Source organism: Lycium ferocissimum, chromosome 9 (assembly GCF_029784015.1).
Source record: "Lycium ferocissimum isolate CSIRO_LF1 chromosome 9, AGI_CSIRO_Lferr_CH_V1, whole genome shotgun sequence".
NCBI classification, from domain to species: Eukaryota; Viridiplantae; Streptophyta; class Magnoliopsida; order Solanales; family Solanaceae; genus Lycium; species Lycium ferocissimum.
The window spans coordinates 24,967,109-24,982,581 of record NC_081350.1 but is presented as its reverse complement, the minus strand read 5'-3'; the positions used below and the strand labels follow the sequence as shown (position 1 = coordinate 24,982,581).

At 38.9% G+C, this 15,473-nt stretch overlaps 1 protein-coding gene across 1 annotated transcript; it reads right to left on the bottom strand.

The window, feature by feature from the left end:
* Positions 1–5,321: 5,321 nt before the first annotated feature.
* On the bottom strand, positions 5,322–6,293 carry LOC132031707 (uncharacterized). Its single transcript, XM_059421640.1, has one exon. The coding sequence runs from the start codon at positions 6,291–6,293 to the stop codon at positions 5,322–5,324; it is 972 nt and encodes a 323-aa protein (XP_059277623.1).
* Between the last annotated feature and the right edge of the window lie 9,180 nt (positions 6,294–15,473).

Genomic DNA, 15,473 nt, shown 5'->3' with positions numbered 1-15,473 from the left:
GGCAACTCCCTAATATCCAATCAATAGATTTTAAAGAAAACTTTTTCCCCTTTAAATTCCAAAGTTCATAAATGACTAAATACAAAAAATATTCTTTTTTTAAATATTTCCCTAACGTCTTGCCTTCTAAAAAAATTATATTCCTCTAAAAATATGACTAAATCAATTTTCGCCAAAACCCATTATTTCCCTTTAGTTCATATTCATTTTCTTTATCCAAGTCTTTCAACTACAAAACTTTGAATAACATGACCTGATTAAAACTCACCTTTGATTATGTAGGAACGATCTTTGGATGAAGATACTTTACTTGAGAAAAAACCCCAACTACAATACCAAAGGATTTCTTGACTCTACAAACCCTAGTGAGCCTCTTTGCACTTGATTCTCTTGATTCTTGGTGTTTGATCTTTGATTTCTCTTAGATTTGCTCTTGATTTTGGTCTTAGCTCATAGGAAGACTTGTTGAGAGAGTTTCTAGAGGTTTCTATGTTATATCCCGTATTTTGGTACATTGGGATAATCCGAGTTAGTCATGATAAGTTAAGGATAAGGTTGTAATTTCTTCCGATTTTGTTAAAAGTGCATAAGTTGCATATTCATCTTTTCATTGGCATGGAGTGTTAAGGGTAAAATTGGAATAAGGAAAATTTAGGGTCAAAAGTGAATTATGAAAAGTTAGGCATTTCATGAAAATTATGGGCTAGAAGTGAAATTTTGGAAGCATAATATTTCATGAAAATAGCCAAAAGTGGCCAAGTGGCCATGTGGGCTCCCACCATGGTTTGGCCAATTATTTCAAGCCATGAAATGGCACATGTGTACACCATGTATTTGTGGAGGCTAAGTATATATATATCTAGATGGTGGATGACAAGCAACAATTATTCATCTTTTCCACCTTAGAAAATTCAAGAAGCATGGAGAAAAAAAATGAAGAGCATATTCGGCCAAGAACGTTTGATGCCTCCAAATTGATCACAAAAAATTATTTTCTTCTAGGTTTTCTACTAATTGGAAGGTCCTAAACAACATGAAGTGGTTGTTGGAGCAAACAAATCCCTTGTTCATGCAATTCTTAACCCTAGCCAAGTGAAGAACAAAGTGGAAAAGGTGAGTTTTAATCCGCTTTTTAATATGTTATGAATGGTTTGTGCATGTTGGAGTATGTGGAAATGAATGGAATTCATGAAATTATTGGTATTAGGTTGTAGCCGTGTGTGTGGTGTTGTGGCCGTGAGTATGTGATGTGGTGTAGGAGTGAAGAACTAATTTTATTTAGTGTAATTTGATTGTTGTGTTGTAGTTTATGTGATGAAAATAAAAGTATTAGATGTCACAAGTTGAAGTTGGGGCCGTTTGTGAGTTAATGTAGAAGTTAGTATATTGGTAATATAGTTTCTTGCAATTACATGAATGATATTGTAATACGTGGTTATTAATGTAGTTTATGAATTTGGAAGGAAGAAAATGTCTTGTTGTTGTTCTTATGGAAATTTGAGGTTTAGTGGAGTAGAGCATTAATTGGATCGTTTGAAATATTGTGCGAATTGTTGGAAATGTTCTTGAATCGTGTTCGAATGGTTTTGGATTGGTATTTGAATATGCGATCGTTGATATTAGTTTGAATGTAAGTTGAATTGAATATGCATGAATGTCGTCGAATTATGTAGAAAGGAGCTACTAATGTTAGAATGCGTTCGGAATTGCTTATTGATATTGTTGATGTGGTTGTTGGTATTGTTGTTGGATATTTGGCCGAGTTGAATTCTCGGGGTCGTTGGATTATAGGAAATCTTTTAATTTACGTAAATAAAGTGATGGTTTGGGATTGGATTCTTAAGTGCTTATGGCTAATGTTTGGTGTCTAATGACATTGTTGTAGATTTTGAGAAGCCGAAACTTGAGTTTGGATTAGCGTAGGAATCAAGCGAGGTATGTAAAGCTTACCTTTCCTTCTTTTGGCATGTCTTAGATATGGCTAAGCTATGATACGATATGAGCTTCGGGGGTAATTCTATTCTTAAAGTCCGAACATGTTTATGATTCATATTTGCTTTGTGATGGTGGCATCCTTAATATGGTCAAGCTATGATCCGTATGTCTTTGATATGATTGGATTTGAAATGCTATGTATGCGGTTCGTTCCGAAGGGATCTTATGTCTTTTGTATGACTAAATTTCAAAAGCTGCATAAAAGTTTTATTTTCAAAAGAGTTTTGTAACTACGAACGTCCGTAACTTTCACAGACAGAACCGGATGGCTTTGATATGTTCGTAAATGATTCTATGACGTATAATAACTATGATTTTCATGGACGGGCCCGACTTGAGTCGACACCCCTCCGTGGCCCCGCGACTTTCCTTATGTACTTCGACGATTTTTGAAAGGATATGATATGACTATTATTCCGATTTCAAGTACGATCGCTTTACTTATCTTTTGAGTTTGTAATAATGATTCGATAACATATGATGACTATGACTTTCATAGGCGGGCCCGGATTGGGTTGACGCTCGTCCGTGGGTCCCGCGACTTTCTATGTTTGGTTCTAACGACCTATTTTTGAAAAAAAAAGCTTAATATGACTATTTTTTCCGACCCCCGAGTGTGATTATGTACTTATTTGTTGAGTCTGAAATGAGGATTTTTATGCATACGAATTTGATACGTGACTATGGTTTACGAAGTTCGGTTTGATATGTTCCCGAGTAATACTCGGAGGAAATTTGATTTGACTATTGTCTTGGTTTTGAAATAATAGTTCGCTTTGGTTATTCTGTTGAGTTTGTAATAAAGATTTGTGTGCATATGGCTACCTACGATTCTGCTCGTGCGTTTTGTTGTTACCTCTTTCCGGATCCCGGCTAGGGCTGTTATCGTGCGCACTATTACGAAGTATGATGTGTTTAGAAGTATGATGTGATACGAAGTATGATGTGTCCGACGCCGATCCCCTCTTGGCCGGTACCGTGTATATATGTTATGATGTGTGACGGAGATGTTCGGAGATATAAAACCTTCGAAGTATGATGTGTTGTGGCGTCCGTATGGAGTGGCGACCACGTTCGTCCGGGTCCCATTCTGCATTATGTGGTATGTGATATGATAATATGATGACATGATGATATGTGATATGATATGTGATAATATGACGATATGATTATTATGTTATATGGATCGGGCCGTACGTTCCTCGGCATTATTATATTATATATGGATCGGGGCCGTACGTTCCTCGGCATTATCGTATTATTTATGGATGGGCCGCACGTTCCTCGGCATTCGGTTAATGTCGGCTCGTATGATGTGTTTGATTTCCCGTATGTATGAGGCAAATGTTTTTCAAAAGAAAGCGAAAAGCATTTTGGGCATTCCGATTATCATATCTATCTTTTGTATCTCTTATGTATGATTTGTATGTCGGATACAAGCACTTTGGTATTCGGCTATTGTGCTCACGTTCGTACTCCTTATTCGGTTATGACTTCGTTTTTCGTATGCTATGCTTTACATGCTCGTATTCCGTCACGACCCCTTTCTTCGGGGTCGCGTTTCATGCCGGCGGCAGTATATCGTATGAGTAGAAGATGTTCTAATCGGATTGGTGAGCTCCATTTTCCCCCGTGAGTGTTGCCGAGTCGAGCATATGTGTGATATGGTATACGGAGTTATGTTAGAGACTTTACGACACGGTCAGAGAGTGTATGATATGTCGGATTTGTTTTGTAAGCGGCTATGTAAACGGTGTATTAGTATGCATTATGCTACAAATTTGTTTAGCGAGGGGGGCTATATAAGCCGAAGCATGTTTGTTGTGCTTATCTTTAACGTATTTTATTTGATTTGAAAAAAATAAAAAAAAAAACGAAAGGCATGTTTGTTTTCTGAAAAATTTTCATTACGTGCTTATGTTATATTTCGCGGGCCCAGTATAATTATGAGTATTACGAGAGTCAGCGGGTTCGCTCGGCCCTAAGTAAGGGTCGGGTGCCCATCACGCCCTATCGGAAATTAGGGTGTGACATTCTATGTCCAAAAATGGTGAAAATATGATTTTGGGTCGAATTTGGTCTATTTATAGTAGTCCAAAAAATTCTGGACCGACACAACATGCTGCGAAGTTGCGAGGCCGCAAAAGCGTGCTTTGCTAGACACATGTTGTGTCGCAAGTCTCGCAACATCACCAAAATTCACTGTCACACTTTGCTACGCAACTGCATGGCCGCAAGCGCGCTTTACTGCTCGCATGTTGCGCCACAAATTGCGCCATAATGTGACATTTTACCAAACTTTCACCGAAACTTAACTCCGATGATCCGACGAGTCTTAAACCTTATCGAGGCTTACTAAAAATGGTTTTACTCCATTATATACCCAAGATGGACATATCTATCCTCATGACCTCGAAAAATTTGCCCTACTTCCCAAGACTAGGACAACTAGCATTCGGTAAAACTCAACATATGAAAATGCGAGGTGTAACACCTCCGGTGGCACACCTGTCATGTCTATATGGGACCATGCGAGACAATCGGCATTAGCTTGAAGAAATTTAATTAACTTGTTCCTGAGCTCCGAGGTTAACCCCATGCCCAGGTATACCTTTCTATCCGGTAGATATTCGAACAAGATGACTTGCTCCAGCTCCTCCACGGTAGATTTGGTTGCATCAAAGTCATCCGGTAATACGAACGATCTGGGTATGCTGAAATCATCCTCTTTATCCACCGGGTCCGACCCCTTTTGCTCCGCTGTCGAACCCGTACCCTTTAGTTGCTATTTGGTGTCCTTGCCTCCGACTGATTCATCATCTCTTAGATCCGACTTTTTGGGGAAGAGTGGCGCTTCCTCGACCGCGAACATCTCCCTTGCAGCGAGCTGTTCACCTCAAATGGTTTTTATCCCCTCCGGGGTCAGAAATTTCAGCAACTGATGTAGTGTCGATGGCATTGCTTTCATGCTATGAATCCACGATCTACCAAGCAAAGCATTATACTTCATATCTACTTCGTTGACATAGAATACTGTCTGTTGAATGGTGCTGTCAATGTTGACCGGCAAAGAGATCCCCCCCTTCGTGGTTTTACTTGCCATATTGAACCCACTGAGTACTCGGGCGACCGGTACGATCTGGTCGAGTAGCCTTAGCTGTTCGACCACTCTCCACCGGATGATGTTGGCCGAGCTACCTGGGTCAATCAAAATACGTTTAACTTATGATTTAAAAATAAGAATAGAAATTACAAATGCATCATTGTGGGGTTGAATGATGCCTTCGCATCCTCATTGCTGAAGGAGATGGAACCTCGGCACGTAATCATTTGCCGCGCTTCTCGAGCACAATGGAAACCTTTGTTCGTTTCATCACCGGCCCTCGAGGAGCATCTGTACCTCCGATTACCATATTGATTATATGCTGAGGTTCTACCGGTTCGACCCGTTTGTGAGATTCCCTTTCCTTGTAGTGACTTTTAGCTCGTTCACTCAGGAATTCTTGAAGGTGGCCATTATTCAGTAAACGAGCCACCTCCTCCCTTAGTTGGCGGCATTCCTCAGTTCTGTGCCCATGGGTTCCATGATACTCATACATCACGCTCGGGTCCCGTTGACCCGGGTCTGATCTCAGTGGTCTCATCCATCTTGCTTCTGCGATACGACCAATGGCCGAGACGAGATCCGGGGTATTGATGCTGAAGTTGTACTCCGATATCCTTGGTAATTCTTTATTGCTAGCCGAACTTCCGGCATCACTTCTAAATGATAGACCTCGACTGTTCGACGGGCGCTCAGCCCGTTTATCACCCCGACCAGAGAATTGACTGGGGCCAACCCTTGATTTCTCCGACCTGAAACCCAATTTTTCTGAATGAGAGTATGGCCGGTATCTGTCCCTCGATGATCGGACCTCCGGGTTGTAAGCTTTTCTCAACCTTTCAGAGCTTTTGCTTATATTTACGGGTCCCCGGGGGAGCTCGAGCTGGTCATCCTCTACCTGAATCTTTGATTCATACCTATTATGAACATCTTCCCAGGTCACAGCCTCATATTCTAACAAGTTTTCTTTCAGTTTGAATGAGGCCGTCCAGCTCCGAGGATTAAGCCCTTTGGTAAAAGCCTGTGCAGCCCATTCCACCGGAACCAGAGGGAGCTCCATCCGTTCCCTTTGGAAACAGTTCACAAATTGTCGTAGTAATTCATCATCCCGTTGGGCTATGCGAAAGATATCCGCCTTCCGGGCCTGCACCTTTTTAGCCCCGGCATGGGCCTTTATGAACGCATCTGCGAGCATTTCGAAGGAGGTGATTGAATGCTCAGGCAGATGGTCATACCAGATCAGCGCACCTTTCGATAGTGTTTCCCCAAATTTTTTCAGCAAAACGGACTCAATTTCATCCTCTTCGACATCGTTGCCTTTTATGGCACATGTGTACGAAGTAACGTGCTCCTACGGCCTCAGGTACCGTCGCATTTCTGGATATCAGGCATCTTGAACCTCTTTGGGATCAACTTCGGAGCCGCACTTGGAGGGAAAGGCCTTTGGATGTACCTCTTCGAATCCGGCCCCTTTAGGATCGGCGGAGCCCCCAGGATCTGGTCCACCCGAGAGTTATACGTTTTCACCCTCTTCTCCGTTGAATCTACCCATTTTGCCAAGGTCTCGAGCATCTTCAGAACTTCGGTGGATGAACCAGCTCCTGATCCATTACTCTCGACTATCCGTGTTTCATCCCCTCTTGGTTCGGTGACGCCTTTTGACCTTTTCGGGGCTGCCTTATCATTTTTACTTTGCAGTTGAGCTATTGGATTCCCTGTTCGGCTATGGCGGTTCCTTGTTCCTGTAACATTTCAAAAATTAAGCGTAAGTTAATCTCATCCAAAGTATCTGGTGCTTTCCGGCCTTGTGTCCGGGATAAAGTAATTGAATTATGAGTATTCAAGGGATCAGTGGCCGGTAGGGTGGCATTCTCCTGGTTCACGATGTTTTGCCAGTTGAGGCCTTCCCTCGAATCAACAGAGTTTGGGTTGATTGGATCTGCTGGTAGGCTCCGTAACCCACTGTTCTCGTTTTCGGCCACAATCTCGTTGTTGTTGACATGGCCAGACTGTCCGCTGCTTGCCATTTGGTTCGTTTTTTTTTTTTTTTCCAGAAATTAGCAGACAATTTCTTAACCAAACGGATAGGAGGTAGAAATTAAAAAACCACTATTATCCTAGCCCCACGGTGGGCGCCAAACTGTTTACCCTGAATTTCGGTAACAATTGAATTTGTAAGTGAGGTATAGGATATGTGGATGAATTTTAATCTATTATTCGGTTGATATGAAATTGATATGGACCTATTTGTAATAATATATATAGATAAGTAAGTTTTCGCCTAGAATGAATATATTGATATTGGTGATTGAGCTAAGCATATATATATGGCAATATATTGTATGGAGTGGATGAACAAGCCAAAGTATACTTCAAATCCGGACTAAAATTAGAGAGAGAGAAAGAGAGAGCTTTAATATATTTTCTATTACAATGATCTAGATCTCAAAAAGCCAACCCCCCAAAAGTAGGGAAATGTCCTCTATTTTTAGGTTTGCCTCATCGGCCTTGAATACAATGCAAATCCTTTTAGAATAAAGAAACCCTAAAAGGATAAGATAGGACCGTACGGTCTGACATCCGTACGGTTGTCTGCACAAAATGATAGAACGGTCTTGACGCAGGGCAGCACCGCAACTGGTTCACCGGACCAATGGCCATGTTCAGTTCGGACATGAAGAAACCGGACTAACGGCCACGAAAACTTGACTTGGAGAAACCGGACTAACGAATACACTTCTCTCATCTCGGGTCAGCCGCATTCGGTGCAATTCCCCCGATCTGAAGAAAAGACCGATCATACTCGTGCTCATTTGGTCCTACCCTCGGCCCCCGGTCTCACCGGTCTTGCATATAGCCGGTTTTACCGTATACAATAATGTGTGTGCAGGGGCGGATCTACGTGGAGCCCAGGGGGTTATTCGAACTCTCTTCGCCGATAGGATCAAATTTTTGTTTTATATGTATATATATATTAAATGATGAACCCTTTAAAGACAAACTAAAATTTTAGTTTAGTGGTAAGAGGGTTCAATTTTTTATTGAGTACCCAAGTTTGAGTCTTGATGACAATAATTTTTTGATATTTTGAATCCCCTCATCAAAAATTTTACCTCCGCCACTGTGTGTATATATTAAAATATTGTGTGAATAACCAATTAAGCCGTATTATTGGACTTTAAGAAAATGAGATTGTATCTTTATCATGTCTAGTGCATACACAAGTTTTACATTTACTAGTTGTAATTTCAGTTGTACGTACCTTGTCCATTTGATACTATATCTCCCCCTCTCAAGAAAAAGGTAAACTCTTGTTTATTTTTACCATTTCCACCGCACTTTTGTGTATTTGTACCTTAAAGTTATCTGTTTTTTGATCATAGTATGTTATTTGTGCAATAATCTAGATAGCAACTTTTGTCTCAGAATTTGCTTTTAGCATACTGTAATATTTTAGACACTTCTTTCTGTTAGAGGCAGATGGAGGTATATATGCTTGTTTTGGGTTGTAAAGATGAAGGTCTAGAATAGATGCATTAACGTAAACTACTCCAAATTGTAAGTAAGAAAAAAAAATATTTTTCTCTGTTTGGTAAGCAAAGAGTCAAATAATTTCAATCTAACAAGAAATAATTGCAAAACTTTGTAGCAATTCTTAGGGAGGAAAATATTTTGTAGACGAGAAACACCTTATATCACTTCTAATTCTCTTTCACCAAGGATTAGCAATAATTTAAACATTTTCGTCCACAAAAAAGTACACCCTATATTATCACTTCTAATTCTCTTTCACCAACGATTAGCAATAATTTAAACATTTTCTTCCACAAAAGAATACACCCTATATCACTTCAAATTCTCTTTCACGACCGACTAGCAATAATTTCTATTGTTTTTCATTCCAATTAGTAAACCAAAACATTTCCTCTTACCACTTCATAATTTCGACGGGTTCCTCTAACCCTCAAGAAGGAAATTATTTTTTCTAAAAAACAAAATATTGCACGTACATGGCCAGAATAAACATTCGTCACTGGACGCTTATATTAAATTAAAAAATTTAATTTTATAGTTAAAAATTAAAGCAACATATATATATATATATATATATATAATTAGAATTAAATGATAAATGAGTATATATAAAAGACAAATGTCTTATATTCAACTGTTTTATATAAATGTTGGGAGTGGCAATACCAAAAACTTTGCTAACAGTACCAAAATTTCAAGAATAATACAAAGTAATATAATTTATATATAATATAATTTTCGACCAAATGTATTTAACTTGTCAACCTTCAACGAGGGTATTGCTCTGAATACTTTGTGTGCATACATTTTTAAAGAGAGAGGTGGGGTTCTTGCCCTTATTGGTTGAGAAGAAAATATGTGGACATGACACGAGGATGGCGGTGATTTAATTAATTAAGACAAAAGAAAGCATAATACATTTGAGAGTTAAAGAGGTCACCTCTCACTCACTGACAGGATACTTAAAAGGGGAACCCTTTAAGCTGCCCATCCACTTTTCGGCGCGTATATTTCACGATGAAATTTAACAAATGTTGTTTACTGTTAAAGAAATATTCTTTTCAATCTACAGTATATTATATGATGATGATCATCTTTTTAGCTTGAGCATACTTCTTTAAAAAATAAAAAAGAACGAATCTCACCAGTAAAATGTGAGATTTTTAATTTTTAATTTATAAATTTATTATAAAAATATCATAAATACTTATCGAGTATTCCCTCCGTCTCAAATTATCTGTTGTCTTTTTGTTTTACACTCTCCTTAATAAATAATAATTAGGAGAGATATTTGACTAACTTTACCCTAATTTATGTCTAAGTGACAATCTCTCACCATTAAAAGTTTACTCTATTTATGTGTTATCTCCATTAATGACAAAATTCTACTAAAGATAAAATGGAGAAAAATAATTAATTGTGTTTGAACTCTTAAAGCGATAAATAATTTGAGACAATTATTTAGCAACCACGACAAACAATTTGAGTTGGAGAGAATATATGATGATGATTCTTTTAGCTTGAGCATACTGTTACACCTCGGAAAAATTTCATGTCGTTGTGCGGTTAATAGGCCAACGTAAGTTAAGGTGTATATGATGTCCCTACTATTAAGAAGGGATACTTAATGATTCTAATTAAGATTTCAAAGACATTTGTGGAAAAAGAGAAGAAAGCTTGTTGGAGAAAGTTAAGGTAGAGAATATTGAACACAACGTACCAGCAGGTATCCCTGATGATTTACGAGGTTAGAAGTTGAACAAATCAAATCGACGCGATCTGAATGGATTTAGGAAAAGCTGCAGACACCAGTCAGTGCCGACGGGATGTATACATGTCGACGGACTGTCACTGTGCACCGTCAACATGTTCCTGCAGACTGAGATCTGCAGGCTCAATTCGACGGGTCAAGTCAACGGGACCGTCGACCAGACCATCAACATGTTTCTGCAATCAGAGATTCTCAGGTGTAAGTCAACGAAGCAAGTCGACGGACCATCGACATGTCGACGGGTCATCGACCCACTCGTCGAACCGCTTTTCTGGAACTTTCCAGTTCCAGCTATAAATAGACGAGTCTTTACCTAAATTTTCAGATGTCAGTCTCTCTCCAAGTCTTGAAGGTTCTAAAAAAAATTCTCTCATCATATCATCATATATCCAAGGGAAATCAAGGAGTAAACACCAAGAATTAGTAGAATCAAGTGCAAGAATACTCTCTAGGGTTTGTGGAAACCAAGAATCTCTTTGGTGTTGAAGTGGGGTTTTCTCCAAGTGAAGTATTTACATCCAAAGTCCATTCCTACATTATCAGAGGTAAGTTTTATGTTCAACTCATGTTATTAAGAATATTGAGAGGTTAAAAGACTTAGATTATGGAAGGGAGGAGGATATGGAGTGCAAATATGGGAATAGTGATACTCTTGAATAAGGCCAAACCCATCGAGAGACACCTGTGGTTGACAACATCTTTCACTTAGACACCTCAACTAAGCCTTGTTCCATTTAGACACCTGTGATAGGGCCTGATTGTGTCATTTAGACACTTTTCGCTGACTTGGCATAGTGAGTGTAATACACTCGCTCTCAGCGCGTGAACTTCTTAATTTAGCCCAAAAAAAATAATTAAAATCTCTTCTTCTTCATTCTTCTTTGCCATTATTTCATCCACCATACACCACCAACCCGCCGCCGCTGCCACCATCGTCGTTGATGCTAGTACAGCTGTAATAATTAATGTTTATCATTTTTTTTTTACATCTGGAAATCACTGCCACGTCATCTCCTCCTCCTTTTTCTTTAAATCCAATAATTGTCACTATTGTTACTTTGTTTGCCGGAAAAAATGGAAACCACCGTCACTTTTGTTCAAATTGGTTAAATGTAGTTGGTGGTGTTAGAGCTTAGAGGTGGTCGGAAATGGTGGATTACGGTTTACCAATTTCTTTCTCACACACTCCAATGACCCAAACTTCTCTCTTTCTTTAGATTCAAGAGCTAGCAAACTTGATTTTCTTAATGCCCTAATCAAATGTATGAATCTAATGAAATCCTAAAAAAAAAAAAAAGGAAGAAGAAGAAGACAGTGGGGTTTCGGGGGTAGCGGCGGCGGGAGTGTTTAGGAAGAAAGGGTGAAGGAATGGTGGGGTAGGTGGGGGTAAAAAAATACTAGTACTAGTTTTTTCTTTTCTTTTTTTCTTTTAATTTATCTTTAAATTAGTATTTGCACACAAATTCCACATGTCATCTTTTAATTAGTCACCGTGCCACATCACACGCGAGTGTATACACACACTTTGCAATTTTAGCTGATTGGGCGAAAAGTGTCTAATAATACAAATTTTGAGTAGTCTGAGTGCTTAAATGGAACAAGGCTTAGTTGAGGTGTCTAAGTGAAAGATGTTGTCAACCACAGGTGTCTCCCGATGGGTTGGCCCTTGAATAATGACTTGACTTGAATAATAGTCTTTGACGTGTTATGAGTATAATCTTGTGGTGAATAATACGAATGATATTAAAGGAGCATTATATGAGAATGAATATGATGTTGTATTAGGTATGGTTATGGATGATTTTGAATGTGGATTTAAGAAGTAAGCAATATTTAACTGGAAGAATTTATTGATTATGTTATCATGGGTGTTCTTATTGATGTTGAGGGTTACCTTATTTTATGGAGGAAGTTGTCAAAACGAAGGAAATGTCGCTAAATTTTCATTAACTCTTAGTTACTTTAACTTAAGCTTAAGTATGTTTACGTTGTCTAATCTTAGTACAAATTCTCTTGAAGGTAGAATCGCGAGCTTGAAAGGCAAGCAAGTAGGCAATAGAGTTAAAAAAGATATAAAGGTATGGAAGGCTAGCCCTTCCTTCAAAGGCATGATTCTTATATATTGTGATTTTCTTCCGGTAATTCCCATGACCTTCTTATATTCCCAAAAGATGAAAGCTAAAGAATATTAAAAGTTCCTACAAGACAGAGATGAGATATGTTCCATGATAATAATACAATGCTATTATGATGTTAATGATCTTTACACGATTCCTTGATGCTATTCATTGTTGATAGCCTCACCTTATAGTGCTAGTTCCTTCAAGGTGAGACACAAGATCATGATGTTCCATAATGTAATCGGAGGTTACCCACCTTACATCACTCCGATAGAGTTATAGCTTTTACTTGAGCTCTCATGCATGTTTTATGTTATGTATATGATGATGAGTACACCGCGCCTACATGGCCGGGCAGTCACCACTACGATAGGCATAGTGGGCAGCTATGATGATGATTACACTATGTCTAGATGGCATGGGCAGACACCACTAGTGGGCGGAATGACATGTTTACCCCGAACGCGGGCTAATGATGATCACACCGTACCTACATGGTTGGGGAGTTTATATATTTATATGTAAAAATGATATGATGATGCTTATATAAGATTTAGCATGCATGATTTCGCCTTAAGAGGCAAGCAGTTACAGTTATCTTTTCATCTTATGTTTTCTATACTCCCTTGTTATGTTACCATGTATGCCTTACATACTCAGTACATTGTTCGTACTGAAGTCCTTTTCTTTTTGGACGATGTGTTCATGCCCACAGGTAGACAGGGGGATTGCCCAGATCCTCAAGAGCCAGATCAGCTTGCACAGGGGCACTTCCTTACTCTGGAGGTGCAATTTTTGATATATTCTTTTGTGTATATATTCGGGCACGACGGGGTCCTGTCCCGTCCTTATGTTCAGTACTCCAGTTAGAGGCTCGTAGATACATATGTGTGGGTAGTGGATGTCTTATGATCACCCCAGTGTATATTGTTGTATATCATTTTGCAGCCGCGAGGGCTTATGTATATATATTGCCTTGGTGATTACGTGTGTGCAGGTTGGGTATGATGGTTAGCATGATGAGTGGTGCTCGGTAGTCAACTCCGGGTACCCGTCACGGCCCACTGGTTGGGTCGTGACACATACTCCTTAAAAAAAAAAAAAAAATCTTACCAGTGAAATGTGAGATCTAATTCTATTATGGGTGAAAATGATTTTCACCCCCCAACTTTGCTTTAAAAATCAAACTCCCCCCTCAACTTTGAACAATAGTCATTCTCCCCCCTTTATCCTTTGCAATGTGTTATTTTCAATCAACCATTTATATAATACATTTTTATATTATATGTAAAAAAAATTAACTTAGGTATTTATAAATGTTACACCTCGGAAATTTCCTCTTAGTGTACAAGTGAATGGACTCACGAAGAGCATGAAGAATACGAGGCTTGGATAAGCAAGAAATAGTAATTGATAGTCCTAATCAAGATTTCCAAAGACATTCGGATTGAAGAAAGAAAGTTGTTAAGGAAGCGAGTTATAAATTAGTGTGTCGGGCAAAATTATGAGTATTGAGTTAATGATGCCTTAAGGATGTTTTGGAGAAGAGTTATAACGTCCCTTAGATTGCTAATGAAGTGATAAACAAGTGCTAAGAAGGTTCCATAAGGATTGGAGATCAAACGAAACGACGGGAACCATTCCGGTGGAACTGTGAGTTCCACGACCCTGTTCCACGGACAACATCATGATCCACGGACCGTGGATGTGTCCGTGGAACTGCCAGCAGAGAAGATAGCTGGCTGGTCATGAACCACGACCAGTTCACGGCCGAGGACTTGGTTCCGGCGACCGTGGAGCAAATCAGTGAAACTCCGACGGCCGAAATGTTCCAAGGTTATAAATGTATTCCCACTTCATTTATTTCATTCCATACACCTCTCCATCTCTCTCAAAGCCTCTAGAACCTTCCATACACTTCAACCACACGAATTCAAGGAAAAATTGTGATCAACAACAAGAATTGAAGTGAATCAAGTGAATGAAACCTCATTAAGGTCATCCAAACCAAGAAGTTCAAGGAAGAGTAAAATAGGGTTTTGGTACAAGAGGTGTATTATCATCCAAGGCTTGTTCCTCCATCATCTAAGGTAAGTTTTATGGTATTTTCCTGATGTTAGAAGTATTGTAAAGTTGAAACACGTGGGTGGTACGAAAATATATGAAATGGGTCATAAATGTGGTAATAGTGTTGTTGATGAATAGAAGTTTGGTTTGAGCTGTGAATATTGAGATGTTGAGATTATGAATACGCTATAAATGACACTTAGAATATGGAATAAGTATTGTATGTGAAAGAACATGATAGTGAACTTTGGTCATGAATATGAAGGATTTGGAGTGAAATTTCTAAATGTGGATAATGCGAATGGATGATGCTTATTGTTTACAATATTGTAATTGTTATTATGAATGTTGGGAATTGATATGAAATATGGCGGAAAGTAGTAGAAACAAAGGAAACGCTGCCCAATTTTCTTTAGCCTTAAGAAGCACGTTCTTGTAATTGCCGAGCTAATGACGATACGAACTCTCTTGAAGGTAAAGACGTGAGCATAAAAGAAGAACGATCAAGCAATAGAGTAATTAAACGACAAAGGTATGTAAAGCTCAACCTTTCTTCCTAAGGCATGAATCCTATGTATGAATTTCCTCCTTCCTTATGAATTTCCTATCTTCAAGAAAGTTAAGAGTCCTCGTTCATGAATAGCTATAAGAGATAAGAGATACGATATGAGCACGATAATGAGGATGATAAGCTAAAGTCTAAAGACTCTAGAGTTATGATATGATGTTCCTACAAAGCTAATGAAGCTATCCATAGTTCATTGATGTCGATTATTCTATACGCTCACCTTATGTGCTAATTCCTTCAAGGTGAGGTGGAATGTTCATGAATGCTCCATAATGTAATCGGAGGTTCATGACCTTACGTCACCCCGATAAAGAT

What these genes read in the sequence shown, in the direction of transcription:
- LOC132031707 (XM_059421640.1), bottom strand. Translation starts at nt 6,293, where the DNA reads ATGCTCGCAGATGCGTTCATAAAGGCCCATGCCGGGGCTAAAAAGGTG.